This window comes from Leptonotus elevatus, chromosome 15 (assembly GCF_054856555.1).
Source record: "Leptonotus elevatus isolate MCC_2025b chromosome 15, RoL_Lele_1.0, whole genome shotgun sequence".
NCBI lineage: Eukaryota > Metazoa > Chordata > Actinopteri > Syngnathiformes > Syngnathidae > Leptonotus > Leptonotus elevatus.
Window position 1 is genome coordinate 3,150,626 of NC_141253.1, and position 20,321 is coordinate 3,170,946.

A 20,321-nucleotide genomic window follows, 5' to 3' on the forward strand; every position below is an offset into this window, starting at 1 on the left:
ACGCAGGCACGGCGGTCACGTCGGGCGCCTACAGCACTTCATATCTGTGGGCTGGAACCACAAAAATAAACATATTGATACATTTTTATTTATTTTTTGCTCCGCTGAATTTGATAAGAAAGTGAAAATGTGGTTTAACAACACATTTACGAGTATTTCGTGAAATGTACTTATTTATTTATTTTTGTCCAAGTGCTGCGCATGCGCCTTGCTCGCCAGCCAAGGGCCCTGCGTTCCGCCATCTTTGTCGGCTGCCCCATTGTTCGCTCTGGAGCTTGTTCCCCCTCCGCCCCCAGTCTCGGCGGCATAATCGTCTTCGAACTGCGCCACGAAAACACAAGCGGACACGGTGTCACCGGCAGCTGCCCGCGACGGTCGTGGACTTGCCCTCCGCCCCGTGTTTGCGACTCGGTCTTGGCCAGCAAAGTTTGAAACAGGATGGACGATGACCAGCCAAAAACCCTGTGAGTGTGCTTCGGCTGTCTTGTTAGCTTAGCTCACTTGTGTCGCTCACGTAACATGTAGCTAATGTAACCAATCAACCGGAGGACTCAAAACACATACTGACGCATATTAAAATGACCCGATAAATGTATTAAACGTCGTTTAAATTATTTTTTTATCAGATGGATAGAAAATGCGCGTTTTTACTGCAGGAGTATGGGCAATGTGTGCTAACAAGCTAATTTTATACGCGACCAATTAAAATTGAGCATTTGGGGCCTTGATACTTCGTTTATGTCTAAATCTCTTTATTGCTTGCGCCTTCATGTATGCGCGGTTAGATTAATTTACATAATAGACGGCTAAGAGATATTCACGACAAAAGCCGGTTGTCTGAACTGTATTTCCTGGTTTCAATTGAGCTCGGTGCTGTTTTAAAAGCTAGCAACTTGTGTTATTTATGTTCAAGTCAAATTGAAACAATAGAGTACATTAAAGTTTCGCTATTCGCGTTGTTTGGGGACCCACAGTACTATAAATACTTCATTATCAATAAAAAGCCGTCTTATAACGCCACCCTTAAAAATAATAAAGTGGATATTTTGTCGTGGCCGGCAACTCGCCACCTAGCGCTATTTTTGCCGTGAATCGCGCAAGAATACAAGTACAAATTCTGTGCCTAGTAAATGTGTACAAGCTCGTGGCATAATGGTTCTGAAAGTGAGGCGTCACGACAAAGCAAAACAAATAGCCTCCTCACTCAGTTTATGCACTCCCCCTAGGACTTTATACTATCCAATTTAGACACTAGACAATTTAGCCTCACAGGTCGTCAGAACTTTAAGAACTCTTAACACATCTATACAACACATATGCAGCGTTTCCAGAATATTTTTCTATCTTTCTGCACGGCCCACTTGTGTGGCTTGCCATCATCGTCGTCATTGTTTCCGTCTAACGTTCCTGTTTCTTGTTTGCTTGTGCACAGGTACGTGGGGAACCTGTCGCGGGATGTGACGGAAGCACTTATCCTGGAGTTATTTGGCCAGATCGGACCATGCAAGAGTTGTAAAATGATCGTAGATGTGAGTTGTGTTGTTTTCTCTCAAGTAGCCTATTTTGTTTGCAAAATCCAGTACTGGAGATCAATGTCGACTACTTTCAGGGCGGTGAAACTGTTTGTTCATCCGGGCAGGGGGGGGCGTATTTCCTCAAATGATGACAAATTCACACTATGCTTCAATTTATCGCAAAGGTGTGTTGTCTACTTCAATAAACGCTGCAGTTGAGTAAATACAGCCCCCGACCACTATATTAGGAAATACGATACGTTACAAGTTCCCAACCATGCTGCGAGAGATCATTTGGTGTGCAATGGGAAATCGTCCAATTTCATATTATTGGGCTTTTTTTTTTTTTATTACTGCAAATGTTTCTTTGTTCATCTAGCTATATACTAATTGTAAATTCACCTGTTGTATGTGAACATGTTGCGTCATACCACATCTCAACATGTACACTTTTTTTTGTTGTTGTCTTTCTCGTCCATTCCAGACGGCAGGTCATGATCCGTACTGCTTTGTGGAATTCTATGAGCATAGACATGCCATGGCCACCATAGCAGCCATGAACGGCCGGAAAATTCTGGGTAAGGTAAGTGATCTTATCTCCTATGGCGGGGGCCTCTTTGACCAGGCTGGGTGGGCCAATTCGGATGTATAACTTCCCCGTAAAGATTTTTTATTTTTTTTTGAAACCTTATAAAACCCTCAAGTGTTTTATTGTGTTGGGCAAAGGCTAAAGGATGATGATGCTCTTCTGCGTCTTTTATTGGTGTGTGTGTGTTGTTTTATTTATTTGCTGTACTACCTTCTTTCCACTAGACGCCACACTTGTAGCAAGACAAACATTCAGTTGAAAATATTCTATTCCTCAACAGGTATTGAAGGAGCGTTTGAGGAGTATAACAAGTTCGTAAAATTCACTTGTTTGTAAGTCCCTTGTTATTTGGACCTTACTTCCTTCAGTTTTTGCTCCAAATTTTTTGGACTGACATTTTTCCTGATTTATGAGGGTGTGACATCTTGAAATCCCATTATTAAAATCTGACTGTGTGTTTACTTTATGAAAAGGTATGTACGATTATCTAAATCAGTAGTGGTGTGTAATGTTGCAGAACAGAAGCCACCGCATTAACAACAACCTCAAAATCAGCAAATAGAAGTAAAAGTGGTGTGTGACAAGTGTTCTAATCAGAACATGAGGACCCTCCACCTCCTTGGAAGCGTCTCACACATGCTCCCTTGCCATGTTGTGTCTCTACAGGAAGTCAAGGTCAACTGGGCCACCACGCCGACCAGCCAAAAGAAGGACACGAGCAGTATGTGCCAATAAACACCATGCATATGATAGCAACACTGTGTATAGGCATGGGTAAAAAAAATAAAATAACGAATCAATAAAACTTTTTTTTAAAGACAATCATTTTCACTCGGGGAGGCAGCACTTCATATGCTAGCTTACCTTTCAGTACAGTTCTGCTTACATTTCGGCTTTGTTATGATAGTGTTTTCGACAATGTAGTCAGGCTGGGGTTTGAAAGCAGCAGAGCTTCACCTAGTTTAGGATTGGGGGGTGTGTTATCTAAATTAGCCCCACTTATTGCATCAAAGTTCAGAATGGCTAGCTCACAGACATTTCATTTACCCGAGATATATATATATATATTTTTTGCAATGTACTTTCCTACTTGTTTGATGTGTATGTGCTTTGTAAATATGCAAATGCTGAAATTGTGCTTTAGGTCACTTCCACGTTTTTGTCGGCGATCTAAGTCCCGAGATCACCACTGATGACATCAAGGCGGCTTTCGGTCCCTTTGGGAAAATATCGTAAGTGTTGTGTATTTTTACCTCTTTTAGTGCTTTGCCATGTTTGTCTCTCTAGCGTAATGCTAACCTAATTAAATGCTTCTAGTAATAAACGTTTAAGAAACGGTAGTAGGCTTTCACTCTACTTAAACTGTTAACATTTGCATGTTTGTGATCACGTATGTAAATGATGACGTCTTCCGCATATGTGTGGATTTGTATGCAGAGATTGTCGAGTGGTGAAGGACATGGCCACCGGAAAGTCCAAAGGCTACGGTTTTGTGTCTTTCTTTAACAAATGGGTGAGCGCACCGTCTCGTCCCAGTGCTTCAACCCGTGGAGCTGCCAGCTTGACATAGTTGTTTTTGTATTTTAGGATGCGGAGAACGCCATCCAGCAGATGGGCGGCCAGTGGCTGGGGGGACGGCAGATCAGGACCAACTGGGCCACACGGAAGCCCACACCCAAAACCACCAATGAAAGTAAGTTTCGTAAGAAGTATCGAGTACAATTTCTGTAGAAATTGCGCAGGTGATGTTACAAGTGATACTTTAACATTGTTCAAATGAACTGTCATAAAAGTATAAAAAGAGAAAGTCAGTGCCATGTTGTGTCTGGCAGCGAGCACCACGAAGCAGCTGTCCTTCGACGAGGTGGTCAACCAGTCCAGTCCCAGTAACTGCACCGTTTACTGCGGAGGGGTCACGGCAGGTCTCACTGGTGAGGATCTATTAGGGGAAATGGACTTTTTATGTGTGTGGAGTGAGCAGTGATCTTTGCAAAGTCGTCGAGCTGAAAAAAAAAAAAAGTCTTAAGCGGGGGTGGGCAAAGTATGGCATTACGTTTTCTATTTCCCCCCCACAAAGCTGGTGAAGATGTATTAATTTATCTAATTAAATAATGGGTTAATTTATATTTTGTAATTAATATGTTAAAAAATTTGCTAAAAGAAAAAAATGACATTTATTTTATTAAATCCTCTAATCATAATTATAAATAATACTGTTGAATAAATATATATTTAAATGCAAAACATGCACATTTTAAATAAAAATGATAACTATCATTTATTAAGAACTATATTACTGACACATTTTAATACCTTATATAAAACTGCTGGCCCATCTGTCCATATGAAAACACAAAGTTTGCTCGCCAAAAAATGTGTCACAGAAACATTACATGAGACAACTGGGAACAGGTTGAAATTGTGGGCATTTTGAGGGGGGGAGCATAATCTCTTCTTTCGATGTCATTACTCACACACTCTTCTCTCTTTGCAGAGCAAATCATGAGACAGACCTTCTCGCCTTTTGGACAAATCATGGAAATTCGCGTTTTCCCGGATAAGGGCTACTCGTTTGTGAGGTCAGTCTTGAAGCTGTAAAGTGTTTCCTAAGGCTTGGGCGAATAAGCAATTTTATGGTGTTGCTTCTACTAGCATTGTGATTGTGATCAGACGAGCTACTTTCCAAATGTACAGTCAGGGTCGCCATGTTATTTTTCAGATTTTGCCCATGTATGTTGTCACGTCAGTTTGTGCTAGCTTCTTATTCAGGCGAGTGTACAAACTAATTGAGAGGATGAGCAAAGCATCATGTTCAAGTGGCTTGGTCGTGTTGAATAATTTTAGCCGCTGAACACAGGTTCAACTCGCACGAGGCGGCCGCCCACGCCATCGTCTCCGTCAACGGCACGTCGGTGGAGGGCTTCGTGGTCAAGTGCTACTGGGGCAAGGAGACCACCGACATGGTCAGCCCCATCCAGCAGGTCCAGTTGCCTCAGAGCACGGTGAGCTTCGCGGCTCAGCCCTACAACCAGTGGGGGCAGTGGTACGGCAACACGCAGCAGATCGGCCAGTATGTGCCCAACGGCTGGCAGGTGCCCGGCTACAGCGTCTACGGGCAGAGCTGGGATCAGCAGTGCTACAAGTGAGTGCTTGGGTGCCACCTTCACTCCCGCAGTTCAAACAATGTCAGTTAGTCTGACAGTATAATTGCCCAAGTTATTTTTGAAAGTTTTCTTGGGGGGGGAAAGAGCAAATACGACAAAAAAGAAGATTCATGTTGCTGCAGTTCAACTTTTGCAGATCACCATCAACTTTTGATGTCTGACAATCCAAACAAGACATAAAGAATAAACATGTTTTTTTTTTCTTGTGTTTTTTATATTGATATTATTAAGTTAAAAATGACTAGGGTAGTTATGCTGTCAGGCTCATGACATGCACTTTTTTTTGTATGCTGGCACCAGTTTTTGTCAATGTAATCAAATTGAAAAATTTCAAGTATAACATGTAAATGGGTGAAATTGATGTAATAAGCCAATTCATTTCATGAGAAATGTATATATTTTATGGCAGTTTTTTCTTTGATATTTGGATTTAGCCACTTAGAGTAGTAGAGTATTTTCTTGTATTATTTTTATTAACTTGAGTATTTCGCAAGTGCAAAATTCTTATTTAGTTGAAAAATAAACAGTTAACTCTTTGACTGCCAGACGTTTTCAGAAAAGGGATGCCGCCAGTGCCAGCCGATTTAAGCATTTTGACTGATTTTCAAGGTCCACAGAAAATGTTCTGTTTGGACTATGGAAACACACGTACTACCAAATGAAAGATTGGACTTTCATCTTTCATCAGAAAAAAAGAGTTTGTTTCTACCTTATTCCGTTCTTTAGTAATCAACAATAGAAAATGGTTAGTTTGACCCAATTTCGCCCGTGTTGGACCAAAATACGGAGAAATCAAGCTTTTAGTGAAACGATATTATTTCATGCATTCTAGTGAATTTGACACTTCTTTTTGTCCATGAATGATGCCACAAACACCTAAATAGTGCTTTACTTCTATAAAACACTACCACCAAGAATGAAAAAGTGTTTTTTGATAGCAAAATACGTTTATTTACATTCAACAGTGTAACAATTTGACAACAATTTGGCAAACTATTTACAAATGTGTGCAACTGTGGTGCTATTTACAAATATGTGGATGTTTCAACGACAGTTTTTCTTTTTGTAACACTCTCCTGCGTGCAAAGAGACGTAACAGCATTTGCACAACAGATTGCCTCTTCGCGTGTGCCACTTTCTTGCAGGCCGTTTTTTTCCGGGGAATAGCAAGTATATACTGCAGTGTGTCATCACGTCTAATATCAGGATCATGCTACGGTTACGTTACGGTGGTGTTACGTCTCGCTTCCCCGTGTCCTTCAGTTGCTATACCGGGTTGGTAGGAGATATTCTGATCCATTTTATCCACTCCATTCATGGTGGCATCGTAGTCCAGAAACAGTGTCTTCTCCGTGATCAGACTGTACCCGCTCCTCCGATGAATATGCATTGGACTCGGGGTACTCTTCATTGTCCGATCGAATGTCCGCTTGTGCAGCTCCGCGTTTTCCGGCCTTAGCAGCGCTAGCCGCGCTTTGCCGATGAGGCTTACTACTTGTTCATAACAGTCACGCCAAAGCTTCCAACTTTGGCGTAGAGCTCGTTGTCATCTTCATCATCATAATCAATCTGCATTGGTCGATGCCAACTCTCCATCGCCCGATCGAATGTCCGATTGTGTAGAAGTACCCGGCCGGCTATTGTGCGCGTTTTCCGGCCTTAGCAGCGCTAGCCGCGCTAGCCGCGCGTAGCCGGTGAGGCTTACTACGTGATAGTAACAGGCCAAAGCTTCCAACTTTGGCGTAGAGCTCGTTGTCATCATCATCGTTGACATCAATGCGCTTTTTAGTATTGATTGATGCTTTCCGTCTTTGAAAAAAATGCTCAAGCGTGAGCTGCTTGTAACCGGTTGCTTGGTCTAGCCATTGTGGCTTGGATCAGCCATTGTCTCCTCAACACTCTAGCTCCGCCTCACGTCTTCTACTGACGCCCACGGTGGGCGGCCCATCCAACCTTGTGCAAAGAGAGTCATCGCTGCCCTCTAGGGGCCAAAACGAGTCTTTGACTAATCAGATCAGCCTGATTCTTTCAGCACAGCTGCCCAAGGCTTTCCTGCACCCGTTTTTGAAAAAAAAAAAAAAAAACATAGGGGACGTCTTTTAACGTCCTCGGCGCCCTTCCCTAGGTTTATGCTAAACGTTTTATAACGTTTATGGCAGTCAAAGAGTTAATATATAAAATATTTAAAAATATATATATATGTATTATATATTGATAAATAGTAAAAATATAACAACTTACAATCAAGATTTAATATGGAAAAATATTACAACATAAACTAATCTAAAATGTGTATGAAATGTAATAGACAAATGTATTTATCATAAATATAAATGTCGAGTAATACAAGATTTATATAAATATATATATATGTATTATATATTGATAAATAGTAAAAATATAACAACTTACAATCAAGATTTAATATGGAAAAATATTACAACATAAACTAATCTAAAATGTGTATGAAATGTAATAGACAAATGTATTTATCATAAATATAAATGTCGAGTAATACAAGATTTTAAAAATGAATTAAATTGCCTATAAAATAAATTGTAATATATAATTATAAAATGTTATCAAATATTACAAATCGCCTCAGTAATTTAGACAACATTTATAAATTTGGCATAAGTAAATGAAACTATGTCATATTTCACAATTGGATCAATGAATGTATATTTCGTCTAAAATCTGTCATTGAGAAGGTCTTAAAAGGTGCTTCCTTATTTTTATGCATTATGGTGTGTAAGAAACATGAATTCCTCTATTTTTTGCTTGTGTCCAGTCCTCTTCCTTCCGGCGCCGGGTGGACCGGCGTGAGCGCCGTCAGCAACGGCGGCATGGTGGAACCCGGCCAGGGCGTCAACGGCACCATGCTCGCCAACCAGGCCGGCACGGCTGGCTTCCACACCCACTGATCTCGCCTGCTGGATGTCATTCCTTACTCGCTGGTTAGGGACACCGGCTCAGCTTTATTTTCTGTTTTTTCCCCTCAACCCCCCCCATTGTTTTTTCTTTCTTTTTTCTTTAATTGACCTGGTTTGGTCGAGAGAGAAAAAAGCGCACCTTGCATCCTTTACGCCATCATCGGCTAACATGTACACAGCTACCATTTAGATTAGTGAAAGGCGACGCTGGTTAAGTTCTTTTCCCGTTACCAGGTTTTGTTTGCAGAGCCAAAGAGATCTTCACCCACCCCCCTCCCCATCCATGTTGTCGCTCCCCCCCTCCCCTTAGTCCTGGCCAGTTCTCAGGGTGCGCAAGTCATTCTGTGAAATGTAGGAAATCACTGAGGAAGAAGCAAAGAGTGACTGAGTAGCCTGAGCGATTTTGTGTGCATGAACTGACACTGACACACAAGTCGAGTTCTTATCGCCCCCTCCCATCCGCTCCTACACCCCTCTCGATCTGGAAGAAGGACTACACCGTTTTTAATTGTCGTTTTTTTCTTCTTTCTTGGCTTGTTGTAAAGAGCTTTTTGCCTTTTGTCTTTGATTTTGGGGGGACTTGACTGCAGTGACACCACAGTTTTGTTCAGAAAGCAACGAGCGGCTGTCGACTTCATTTTTTTATCTTTTAAATTGGATTTACAACAATGTCTCGCAGGGAATACAACTGCCACGCTCGTCTTTACTTACCAGGCAGGCAAATATTGCACAACTACTTTAAAAGGAAAAAAAAAAGAGCACTCAATTTGAAGTGTATTTTGTTTTGTTTTGCATTCCACCTTCTTTTGTAATATCATTTTGGAAGTCTTACTGTAAATAACTGAGCGCGCTCTGTTCAATTGTATCTGTATAAAGACATGATGTTCATTCAGGACGCTTGTATGTGTGAATATGTGAACGTTTTGCAAGTGAGAGAGCATATGTGAGTGAGTCTTAATATGGGAGCCATGAATGAGAGTGTGGTGAGTACATAAGTGTGAATGCAATAGTGAGTTTTTGTGAATGTCTTAAAATGAGGGTGACTGGAACATGAGTGAGTTTGTGCAAGAGAGTACATTTGGTGTTTGAGTCTTGAGTACATTTGGTGTTTGGGTGAGCTGACCAAATGTAAAATGCACAAGTGAGTGTGAATACTGTGTCAATGTGTGAGCGGAGGATGGGAGTGATTATGTGACTACTAAACATGAGTGACAGTTTATGAGAGTGAATATGATCAGAGTGCAGTCCTATGTCAAAGCGGGTGATACACTTTGTGTGTGATTTATTTTCCTTTTTTGTCACTATCATGATGAAAATGTACCACATGTATTTTAGGGCCCTGACACGACACCCCTAAATTAACACAAATGTTCTACTAAAAGCCCCACCGCCCCTCCAAATTTGTTGTAAGCACAAGACTCAGCGGGGAGGTTGGAAAATTTGCAAGCTGCAAAGTTTTAAGTAAAACTTCATAGCCGTAAGACCAAACATAAGGTATTTACTACAAATCCCATGATGCATCCTTCTATGATACACCGCCCATTTTCCCCCACGTGACTTCACCGACCAATCCGGAGTATCGTTACAGGCGCAATGCGGGTGTTGGATGTAAGGAGCAATGGCGACGGTCGAGAATTTCAGGAGGCAGAAATGGAGTCTGTCAATGAAATTTCGCAGGTACTTTACGCGAGGTTTGGTCATTTAGTCACGTGAAATGTCTGGCACGTTGTATTTACTTAGTGTAAATATAACGGCCCAAGAAGGCGTGAAGATGTATTTGTTTTCTTCAACGTAGTTAGTAACTAGGACGTGGCTTGAGACTAGTGCTTTGAACGTTTGCCAAAAATTGCCACACAGTTCTTTGGTTCGGGGTTCGAATCTCATTTGCAGGGATGTGATTTTTCCGCTAATTCGCGGAATTCCGCTTTTTTTTATCTCCAAAAATAAAATGTTACAATTTTTTAAGTGGTAAAAAAATCCGATTTCGTCTCTCGACAGCATTCCATTTTAGTGTTTCCGTAACTGAAATGAAACTGATCTTGCGATTGGCTGAAGTCTCCGTGTTGACCAATAAACGCGCTTGTTATAAAGGCATAGGCGTATGCCATTGTTTGTTGACCAATAAACGCGCTTGTTATAAAGGCATAGGAGTATGCCATTGTTCATTTCTCAGACGTTTTTGCCGGGTGTTTAAAGAAAGATGTCCGTGATCGAACGCAATGATGCTCCGCGAGTTAAGGAAATTGACAAGATCGTAAAAAACAAGTTTCGATGGGACTGGTTACAGAAGGATATATCTACAAATGTTGGAAAGAAGACTGTGACGAATTTGTTCAGTGACTTTATTCGGAAGATCGATCGTGCCGGGAAAGCGCTTTGCATTTGGTGCCATGATACCATTGACTATGGTGGGAGAGGTTTCAAAGCTCTTGAAAGTCACGCAAAGAGCAAAAAACACGTGAAAGAACTCCAGTCAAGAACAACAAATTATTCCATCGCTGGAAGTTTCGGTGCCCAAACGAAAACTCCAAAACTTTACGGCCTCCATCCCTTATTGACATCACAATTGGAAGCGGTAATAGAGAGACGTGATCCACCCCAACAACCTGCACCAGTTGCTGACAGAGTCGTGAATTTTGAGGTCGGTGGTAAACTTTTCAAATTAATCGAAATCAAATTTTCGAAAATATTATAACGTAATAAAAATGGCCATAAATATTTAACATGGTTAATCATTGACACAAACTCAAATGAATGCTGCATGTTTGCACTTTTCAGGTTTCAATATGTTGACTATCTTGATGTATGCAGTTACAGAGATGATCTTAGTCAATCCGAATGCATGATTGTGTTTTTACCAGAGCTTGCTGCATGAGGTATTTTATGTTTTTGTTATGCATTATGTATTAAATTAAGAATGATTGATTAAATGATTTATTGCATGGTAAATATATATGATGATATTCTCAGTGATAGTTTTTAAAAGCAAAGGCAGTCCAATGTTTTTGAATGTGACTGATTTTGAGTTGACTAAAACTGCAATTTTATATGGGATAGTTCAATATACATTGAACATTTATGCTGTTGTTTTGTCTATTTCTTTGTCATCTGAGTGCATTGAAAGTACTTAAAAACACGGAAAACCCATGAGCTCTGGACCGAGCTGAGTGCCCGCGGCCCCCAGACCCCCGGCTAAATTTTCAGATAATTTCACTTTGGTCAAATCACATCCCTGCAATTAGGAATTTCCGTAACGTCTATTTTATGTAAATACCAAATGCCCAAATGTGAGTTTAATGACAACACTTTTTTTTGGTAATGTACTAATTTAAATATATTTACCGATTTGTGATGTCACATACATTGAGGCGATTTTTTTGTTGTTGAATAAACTGTTGAATACAGTCCTTCATGTAACTAGTTTGAGTGCATTCTGTTTTTGGTGTTGGTGGTTTATGATCATCTCTGTTTTAAGTGCTTAACGCCATCTTGTGGCATTGATACGCAATTATTCAACACTTTAAGGTGGGAGGGTTTTCCATTATTCGTGGATTTTTGCTATTCACCTACAGATGTATTCTACTTCAAATGAAGCGGAATCCAAGGAAGAGTTTAGCAGTGTACAGGGAACCCCCTGCTAAAGATAGAGGCTTGTGAAAATACGCAATTAGCTTACTAGAAGTCAAGTCAGAACCAGTCACATTTATTTATATAGCCCCTAATCACAAAAGAGTCTCAGAGAGCTTCTAAGGCCCACAGTTGACAAAAATCTGTGAAAAGAAGGGTTCTACTATGTTGTTACTACTGTCTATAGATGCCACAAGTTGGTAGCAAGGAACTAATTTTGTCAAGTCAAGCCCCGCAGTTCAGCGCTTACTCAGAGGGAGCTCCTCCAAGATGCCACCTGGTGGTGCCAAAGCACTGCTGTTAAAATGAATCTCCGACTGCCAAACTGCGATTATAGGATGTTTCACTATTAGTGATTAGGGAGTAGGGCATGAGTGAATGATTTCAAACACAGCCTTATTGTGTTGTTTCTGCACCCCCACATCCTTCAGCATCCAATCATCACCCGCTTGACCAATCAGAAAATGGAAGGCGTGTTCTCTTCCATCACCCCACCACCATCCGCCACCCCGCTTGCCACCAAACAGAGGGACGTCCGCACCAAGGCGGCGCCGTCCACCGTGACCCCGGCCTTCCTCTCCAACCTGGGCAGGGCCACCCTGCGCGGCATCCGCAAGTGTCCCCGCTGTGGCGTCTACAACGGCACCCGAGGACTCAGCTGCAAGAACAAGCTGTGCGGGATATCGCTCCGGAACGCCACCTCGGGGGCCCGGAAAGGGGGCGTGGAGGTGGTCCGAGTGATCATTGACAGCGAGGAACGAGATGGCAAGGAGCGGGATAACGATGGAGGGGGTGGCGTTCAGGTTGGTGGGAAATATTTATAACCTGCTTTCTTACATAACGGTGCTCCCTATGCGCTTATAAGATAAATTGCTTGATGCTCCCTCAGATGTCTTAGATATTATTTTTGCCATTTTACATGTAACACAGGTGTTTTCCGTGTGCCACCGAGGACGAGGATCCGCCCAGCTGGGCTTCGTGGAGCTGTCCCCCACCGACGCCGCCATCTCCACGGGCGAGCGGGACCACCTTCTGTCTCAGATCAACATGGGCCGCTGCTTCATGCCGGCCTGCGGGCAGGGTTCGATGCCCGACAGGTCCGAGTCCGGCTCACCTGACGCCCTCTGCGTCCACATCAAGACCGCCGTCGAGTGCCGCCGCTGTGCCGCCCCTCTCAGCGTCAAGAGCTCCGCCCTCGAGGCACTGACGGCCTCCATTCGGGCCAAAGAGGAGCTGTGGAGCCTGGCCACCGAGTCCCCGGGGCCGCTGGTGCAGCGGGTGTCCGGGGACACGCTGGTGGTTAAGTGCCGCCCGGATTCTGCGCACCCCTTGGGACTTCTGCATCTGACCGTCGTTGGCGGCAGGGGACCGTCTGAGGTGGCGAAAGGCGGCAGGAGGACACGGGAGGCAGGCGCGACGCGGCAACAGGCGGCGTTTCGCTGCGCATGCCGCCCACGGAGAACCGACGCGACGTGTGCCACCGACGACTCGGACCCTTCACACCGCTGCCTGCACTTCTATGCCTGCGTCTGTGCCTTCTCCAGTGATGAAAAACTGTCGTCAGAATTTGCCACCTTTATCAACTCCGCCACAACTGGTACGAGTTCAGGTCATTGGGTTGCAAAAGGATGCAAAGTTTCTGGTAAATTTCCACATGAAGTTAAAAGGGAATTCAACCCCCCCCCCCCCCCTCCTCCAAAAAAATCTTGACAATAATATGTTCTATCTTAGTTGATTTTGAGTTAAGCAGCAAAATCCAGCAGTTTTTATCAATATCAGTAGGCGGCCATTTTGCCACTTGTTGTCGAGTGAAAATGACATCACAGTTGCGCAGGCCTCAGGTAACAACCAATCACAGCTCAACTTCAGAAAACATGTGAGCTGTGATTGGTTGTTGCTTGTGCCCTGAGCAACTGTGATGTCATCTTAAGTTGACAGCAAGTTGCAAAATGGCCGCCCCCTGAGATGGATAAAAACGACTGGATTTTGCTTCATCACTCATATTAAACAAATGTAATATTAATCAGAATGTCATGTTTAGACTAATGAGGTCACATACAACATATTATTGTCAAGAAATGTTTAAGTTTGACTTCCCCTTTAAGCTAGGGAATTTTGGAAATATTCTAAATCTGAAATTTTCCGTTGTAATTGCAGGCCCCGCCTTTTAAAGCCGCGCACACTCAAAGTCACAGATATTACACTAGAATGGGATGATGGCAACCCCAAGTGGACAAAAAATACCTGCTTCTCACATAATGTAAAAATAATGCACCATCATCATTTTCTGATTATTCCGATTAATCGATGGGACGTTTGTGTCTTTCAGGCGTTCTTTCTACCCCAACCGGCAGAGTCCTCGTTCCCTGCGAGAGGCCTCCTCCCCATCCCACGGAAGCGATCAAATATCTTCACAAAGCCAAGAAACCGCGCCTGGATGAAACTCTTTCTAGTACGAGTCAAAACAATTTATGGTTTCGAACTTGTTTTTCCGTGGCTTGTTTCTGCTACTTTAACTGCCGTGTCTCAGGTGGCGGTCAGGTGGCAGACGAGGCCTCCGTGTCCATGAGTTTCTACCAATGGTTGGCCGGCGTCACAGAAAGGATCCAGCAGACGATGCACTACCAGTTTGACGGTAGGAAATGGGAAAGCACTGTTGTGGAGATGTAGGTTTTCACCACTTCAGTTTTCATGATTTTCTTTTTATATATATATATATTTGGGGCACAGACAAAATGGTGCCCAGTGACGCATGTCACCTCTAGTATGAATCCCCCGCTATGGAAAAACTTGAGTGCCTTTGTTCACATCAGCGGTTACCCAGCGCAATTGCGACATGTAGTTAGCTAGCTAGCTATGCCTACACACTGAAAATGCATATTTCCTTCGGTAGTTTACCACTAGAGTGCCTTGTTGTTGTCAGCCCTGAGTGTGGACATGACACGTAGAGAAAGGCCAAAGAGCAAGGAGGAGGTACCCCCCCCCCCCCCCAAGTGTATGGACTGGGGCATCATGCTAGTGTGGACACTTGAGAGTGCCTCATTGTTGGCCCTGAGTGTGCGCATGTTGTAGTGAGAAAGGCGGAAGAGCAAGGAGGGGAAAAGGTGGTGGTGGTGGTGGGGGGAGTATGACTTAACAGCCAACATGTGGACCAGGGCTTTGCGCTGGTGTGTGACCACTTGAGAGTGCCTCGTTGTTGGCGCTGAGTGCGTGCATGTCACAGTGAAAGAGAAAATATGTATTTTTCCACATTCCAGGAATTTTAAATCATCTGGCGTGAGCCACAGGGATTTCAAAAATGTCTCATTGGATTTTGTTCCTTCCTCACAGGGAAACCCGAACCTCTGGTGTACTACATTCCGCAGCATTTCTTCAACGCCCTGCAGCAACGGCTGTCGCTGGGCTCCAAGAAGCGGCTGCCCAATTTCACCACAGGTGGGACCACACGCTCTGCGTTTTTAAGCAGGTGGCTAATCGCGAACCGAGGTTAGCCCAAACTCGATGTGTCTGGATGTCCACTTCAGTGCTGGTGAGGAATGACGGCGTCCCTCAGGGCTCCTTCTCCAAGTACACCTGGCACATCACCAACCTCGCGCAGGTCAAACGAATCTTTGACACCCCTGAGGTAAAGCCCCAAATGCCCCCCCGTGTGGACTACCATCCTCACATCTCATGTCAGCACTCCCGCCGTCTGTACGCCAGTTGCAGTTGGAGCTTACTCAGAGTTTTGTCCGGAACATGGATGGTTCATACTCCCGCTTTCACTGTCCTCAACCACCGCTCGAACCCGAGCCGCCAGACGGGATCAGGGCACTACCCATTCGGCCCATGGAGCTCCGGACCTTCCTCAAAGTTGGTGAGTCGCTCATATTTTAACTCATTCACTGCCATTGGCGGCTATAGACGTCAAAAATTAATTTGAACTATTTCTATTAGTTTAAAAAAAAACACTTCTGTTAACAAGATAATGAAAACCTAGAATTTTTTTTATTGTACATTTAGAACAGCTATAAAATTTGTGATTAATCGTGAGTTAACTATTTAAGTCATGCGATTAATTGCAATTTTAAAAAAGTAATCGCCTGATGCCCCTAATTTTTAACAACCCCCCCCCCAAGAAAATATTTAAAAAATGTCTAGGTTTTCATACTCTTGTTAACAAAAGTGGAAAAATATGTTAAACTAATAACAATAGTTAAAATGAATTTTTGACATTTATAGGCGTCAATGGCAGTGAATGAGTTAATTAGCATCCTTATATTTTCATCTGATATAATGACTAGGGCCCGGCTCGGATGACCCAGAGGATCCCGGCCCCTTTGTTATTGAGTGGACCCCCGAAGTGCTCCCACGCTGCCACATGGGCGAGCTGAGGATCCTCTACCAGTTCGGACACCAGCAGAGCGGACAGCAACCGGAATGCCGGGAGAAAGACGGTTACGGCATGACAGGACGTGTCAAAAGTGAGCCTCAATCGTCAAATTAAATAATAATAAAAAAAACAACAATTATAATTAGTTATAATCAAATACTATAATTATAATATAAACACTTAAGGCTGCAACTAACAAATGTTTAAAGGGACTCATTGAGCCATTTTCAGCAGTAAAAGGTTCATATTTTGTCCAGAATTAATTTGGTAACATTATTGGTGATGCCGTCTTCCGTCGACAGCAAGTGGAAAAACTGTTTTTTAAAGATATTAATTGTACATGAAAAATAATGAAGTCATCAAATTAATTATAGACGAAATATTTTTACTGCTTGAAATGGCTCAATCAGTCAAGTATCCCTTTAATAAAATAATATGTCAATTATTTTGTTGGTTAATTGAGGTATTGGATTAAAAACATGTTTCAATTTCTATCCATTTCTCAAAAGGAGGACATAAATTGAACATCAATTATGATTCAGTTACTTTTTTGGTCTGTAACTTGGAAGTATATTTAAAAATGTGTGTGTTATTATACATTTAAATGTGTTTGAAGTGCATGGGAGGGCTAAATGATTTTAAAAAGTGTTTAAAATTGTCTCTCGACATTGCGAGTGTGTCTGGAAGGCAACTAACTATACAGAAGAGAATAAATTCAGTCTTCCCAAGCAAGATCCTCACAACTTGCGCAATTTATGATAGTCTCAAACCTTGCCAGCAGGTGGCGCCACTACCGTGCTCGTTCAATAGCTTGACTGGCTGCATGGTGCATGCACTTTGTGTTGACTGATGCTAGATAAATGAGATGTTATGAAACGTGAATTAGCCTGCTCAGTGATATGAATTAGACATGTTAGCTTGTAGCACATTTAGCTTAAACGATAACTTTTCTCATACAGGGGTGTCAAGTTTTCCTTTGGAGTTATGTGTGCTCTCCACTGTTGTCTTTTATTGTCTTTTTAATTAGCATTAACGTTATTAGCATGTTTCTCATTTTTGTTGTTTGTCAAAAAGGGGTATCTTTTATATCGACATATTTACTAGCTACATAGTGTTACTGGTACTTTTCCATCATGGTCATTTTATTTTTAGCATTAGCATCATTAGAATGCATTTGAGTTTTGTTTTTAGATATTTGTGTCTTTTCTCAGCTAAAAAATCTTCTACAAATCTATATCGTCCTGTGGTTTTTCTTTTTTAAGACAAAAAAAGGTTGTGTTACCTTGACGAGTTTCTGCGCCGCTTTCCGCCTTCCGCCTTTCAGACAGCTTCTGAGGAAGGCGGCAGTCGTCGCCGAAACTAGTCAAAGTAAAGCACAACCTTTTTTTTGTCTTAAAAAAGAAAAACCACAGAATGTCTTTTCTCGTATGAATGGCGTTAGACTTCGTGGGTCTCATCATAGTTACGGGTAATCCTTCATTGTGGCCGTCTTGTTAGCATTACCATCTCTTTCATGTTTGTTGAAAAAAATGTCAACAATGGCTTGTCTCATACGGCAATGAAAATCATTTTATTATTAGCATTACCCACATTAGCATGCACGATAACACATTCCGGGCTTAGCATATCTACAACGAGGAGTCAAATGTTTTGCAAGCCGCATTAGCATTAGCATTAGCATTAGCATCTTGTATGACATTTATCAGTGCCCTCAATCATTCTCATACTATTATTAGCATTAGCATCATTAGCATGTTGTTAGCAAATTTGGGCGGCAGTTTGACAACTGTGTCCTTTCTCGTAAAAAAAAAAAATTCTCGTAACGTCGCCAATAGGAAGCATGGCAACTTTTTGGCTTCTGCCTGGAATGTGTTGGCATACAACAATTGTAATTATCACACCATTGTCTCCTTTGACGTTTTAATTGAGCCGTCTTGATGAAATAAGTATATTGGCACCAGGGTTTTTTTCCTGGCTCAAAATGAGGCAGAGGTGGTATCATCCTGACTATGATGTGTGACTATCGATACTAGTTATCGGTGCCAATTTCTTCTTCAGTTGTTGCTTCAGTGCACTACTGTTGATATAGCGCCTCCCTAATGGCGCAACACTGCAACTGCAATTAAAATACGTTGCTGTTGAGCTCAATCAACACAGCTGGAGCGCTGTGTTGAGCGATATTAGTGGCTCACGCTGGTGGATGAAAATAAAATCTAGCGGATGTATATCCAGTGTAGGTAGTGTTTTGTACAGAAATTGTGAGATTCTTCATATTTTGGCATTTTATCGAATGTAATGATTTTAATTAGATGAATGAGAAAAAAAAAAAGTTTAGTGCAATAGTGGTCTAAGTTGTGAAATCTATCTCTACTTGGCTAACCACTTATTGTTGTACACATGTAAGATAATTAAAAATGTTAACAACGTGTTGTCTGAACAGTCAATAAAGGTTTTATACGATAGCCACCATTTGGTCCATTATGAAGACGGTCTCGCTTCTTCCCTCCCAGCGTCCATCTTATCCCCTTTCTCGCTCCTCCATCATGTTGTGCCCCCTCGCCTGCTGATTGGTTAGCATGAGCATCAATCATTTTCATCCGCCGCCACGTATTGCTTCATCCATCACAAATGGCGGACAATCGATGGCGGCCTCCAGATCCGCTCATCCCGCTTCCTCTTCCACACAAAATTAATAAATGATAATACATGAAAAGAAAACTGCACCTAAATAATGAATCATGTCAAATGTGTAGTACATAAAGATTAAATAAAAGTTGCAAAAAGCTGTAGACCTGTAATTAGATTTTTTTATTTGAGGTAGTTTTAGTTGTTTAACTTTGCAAACTATCACTACTATATTCTTCATTTATTATTATTTTTCAAACTTATATTTAAAGTTAAAGTACCACTGATTGTCACAAAAAATTCGTTCTCCGCATGTGACCCATCCCCTGAGGGAGCGGTGAGCAGCAGCAGGGGGAATCATTTTGGTGATCTAACATTGATATTAGATGTGTTTTTTTAACAGCCGACCCCCGCATGTTTGCAGATTCCCCCCCCCCTAATTTTTCAAAAGTATTTTAGAATATTTTGTAATATTTTGCATTTTCCTCATTTAATAATTGTAAATTTTTACTTTATTTTGACGTATTTCTATTGTATTATATTTTACTTGTATTATGTCTTAATCTATATATTTTTTAAATGCATTTTTTTGTCATCTATTTCCTTGTATCTTCTTTTTACATTCCATCTTTTATGTATTGATTTAAAACTTTTTGTATAGTAATTTAACTCATTCACTGCCATTGACGTCCAAAATCCATTTGAACTTGGCTGGCAGCGGATGAGTTCATGTTAATTTTTGCAATTCAATTATATGTATTTTTAATGTATTTTAAAAAATGTATCTGTACATATATTTCATTTATTATAAATTTTTAAAATATATTATATTTTCTGATTACACCAATATTTTTTTTAACACTAGGAGCACAAGACAAGTTTACAAGTAGGTATTTTCATTGCTTTATATAAAACATAAAGTACACGGTGCGTTGTGTAACTCTGTCGCGAACAGACTGTTGGCTGTAACTGGAAAATTCCGCTTTTTCTGGCTAATAATTCTTTGATCTCGCATACACCCCCCCCCACCCCCCAATTGTTCATAAACAGCCGGCAACGTTTATGACAGGTGTCTTGACGTATTTTGCGTTTGCGTAACGTCTGCTTTACGAGAAACCCCCCTCCGCCGTCCCTCCGACCGGGTGGCGTTTACGAGGACAGCTGGCGGCCATGTTTAATCGCCTACTGTCTGTTTGACATCAAAGTCTGTCATTAAACTCCCTCCTCTTCTCCTTTTTTTTTTTTTTTAAATAGTAAAATCACAATAGTTGGCAGTAAAAAAGTGTTTTTGCAGGTTGTGTGTGTTTGCGCTAACGCTGCCGTCCTGCTTTATGGCACGCTGTAAAAGTGCTGACACGGGCTGTATCTTTTTTTTATTTGGGCGCTCTGTTAAAGAAGGGAGATTACGCTTGTGTGTAACGTTTGCGTTATTGCCGTTTTTTTTCCCGCCCTTCCCATGTTAGTTAAAAAAAAAATGCAATGGTGCATACTTGAATT

At 41.8% G+C, this 20,321-nt stretch overlaps 2 protein-coding genes across 4 annotated transcripts; both read left to right on the forward strand.

Moving 5' to 3' along the window:
• The first annotated feature begins 229 nt into the window (after positions 1-229).
• Positions 230-9,093, forward strand: LOC147161556 (cytotoxic granule associated RNA binding protein TIA1-like). The gene is made up of 11 exons (XM_086097340.1): positions 230-464; positions 1,433-1,529; positions 1,999-2,097; positions 2,770-2,824; positions 3,248-3,335; positions 3,541-3,616; positions 3,691-3,796; positions 3,936-4,034; positions 4,598-4,682; positions 4,961-5,245; positions 8,059-9,093. The coding sequence occupies exons 1-11, from the start codon at positions 439-441 to the stop codon at positions 8,189-8,191; spliced, it is 1,149 nt and encodes a 382-aa protein (XP_085953466.1). The 5' UTR covers positions 230-438; the 3' UTR covers positions 8,192-9,093.
• A 229-nt stretch (positions 9,094-9,322) lies between these two features.
• Positions 9,323-18,661, forward strand: c15h2orf42 (chromosome 15 C2orf42 homolog). 3 transcript variants are annotated; one of them, XM_086097620.1, is made up of 9 exons: positions 9,323-9,877; positions 12,259-12,630; positions 12,758-13,424; positions 14,157-14,279; positions 14,358-14,462; positions 15,158-15,262; positions 15,352-15,452; positions 15,530-15,683; positions 16,111-18,661. In XM_086097620.1, the coding sequence occupies exons 1-9, from the start codon at positions 9,794-9,796 to the stop codon at positions 16,311-16,313; spliced, it is 1,914 nt and encodes a 637-aa protein (XP_085953746.1). In that variant the 5' UTR covers positions 9,323-9,793; the 3' UTR covers positions 16,314-18,661. The 3 variants fall into 3 exon arrangements, with proteins under 3 accessions (XP_085953746.1, XP_085953744.1, XP_085953743.1); XM_086097618.1 differs by lacking the exon at positions 9,323-9,877 and adding an exon at positions 9,907-10,841 and having other exon boundaries at positions 15,507-15,683; XM_086097617.1 differs by lacking the exon at positions 9,323-9,877 and adding an exon at positions 9,907-10,841.
• Positions 18,662-20,321: the final 1,660 nt, after the last annotated feature.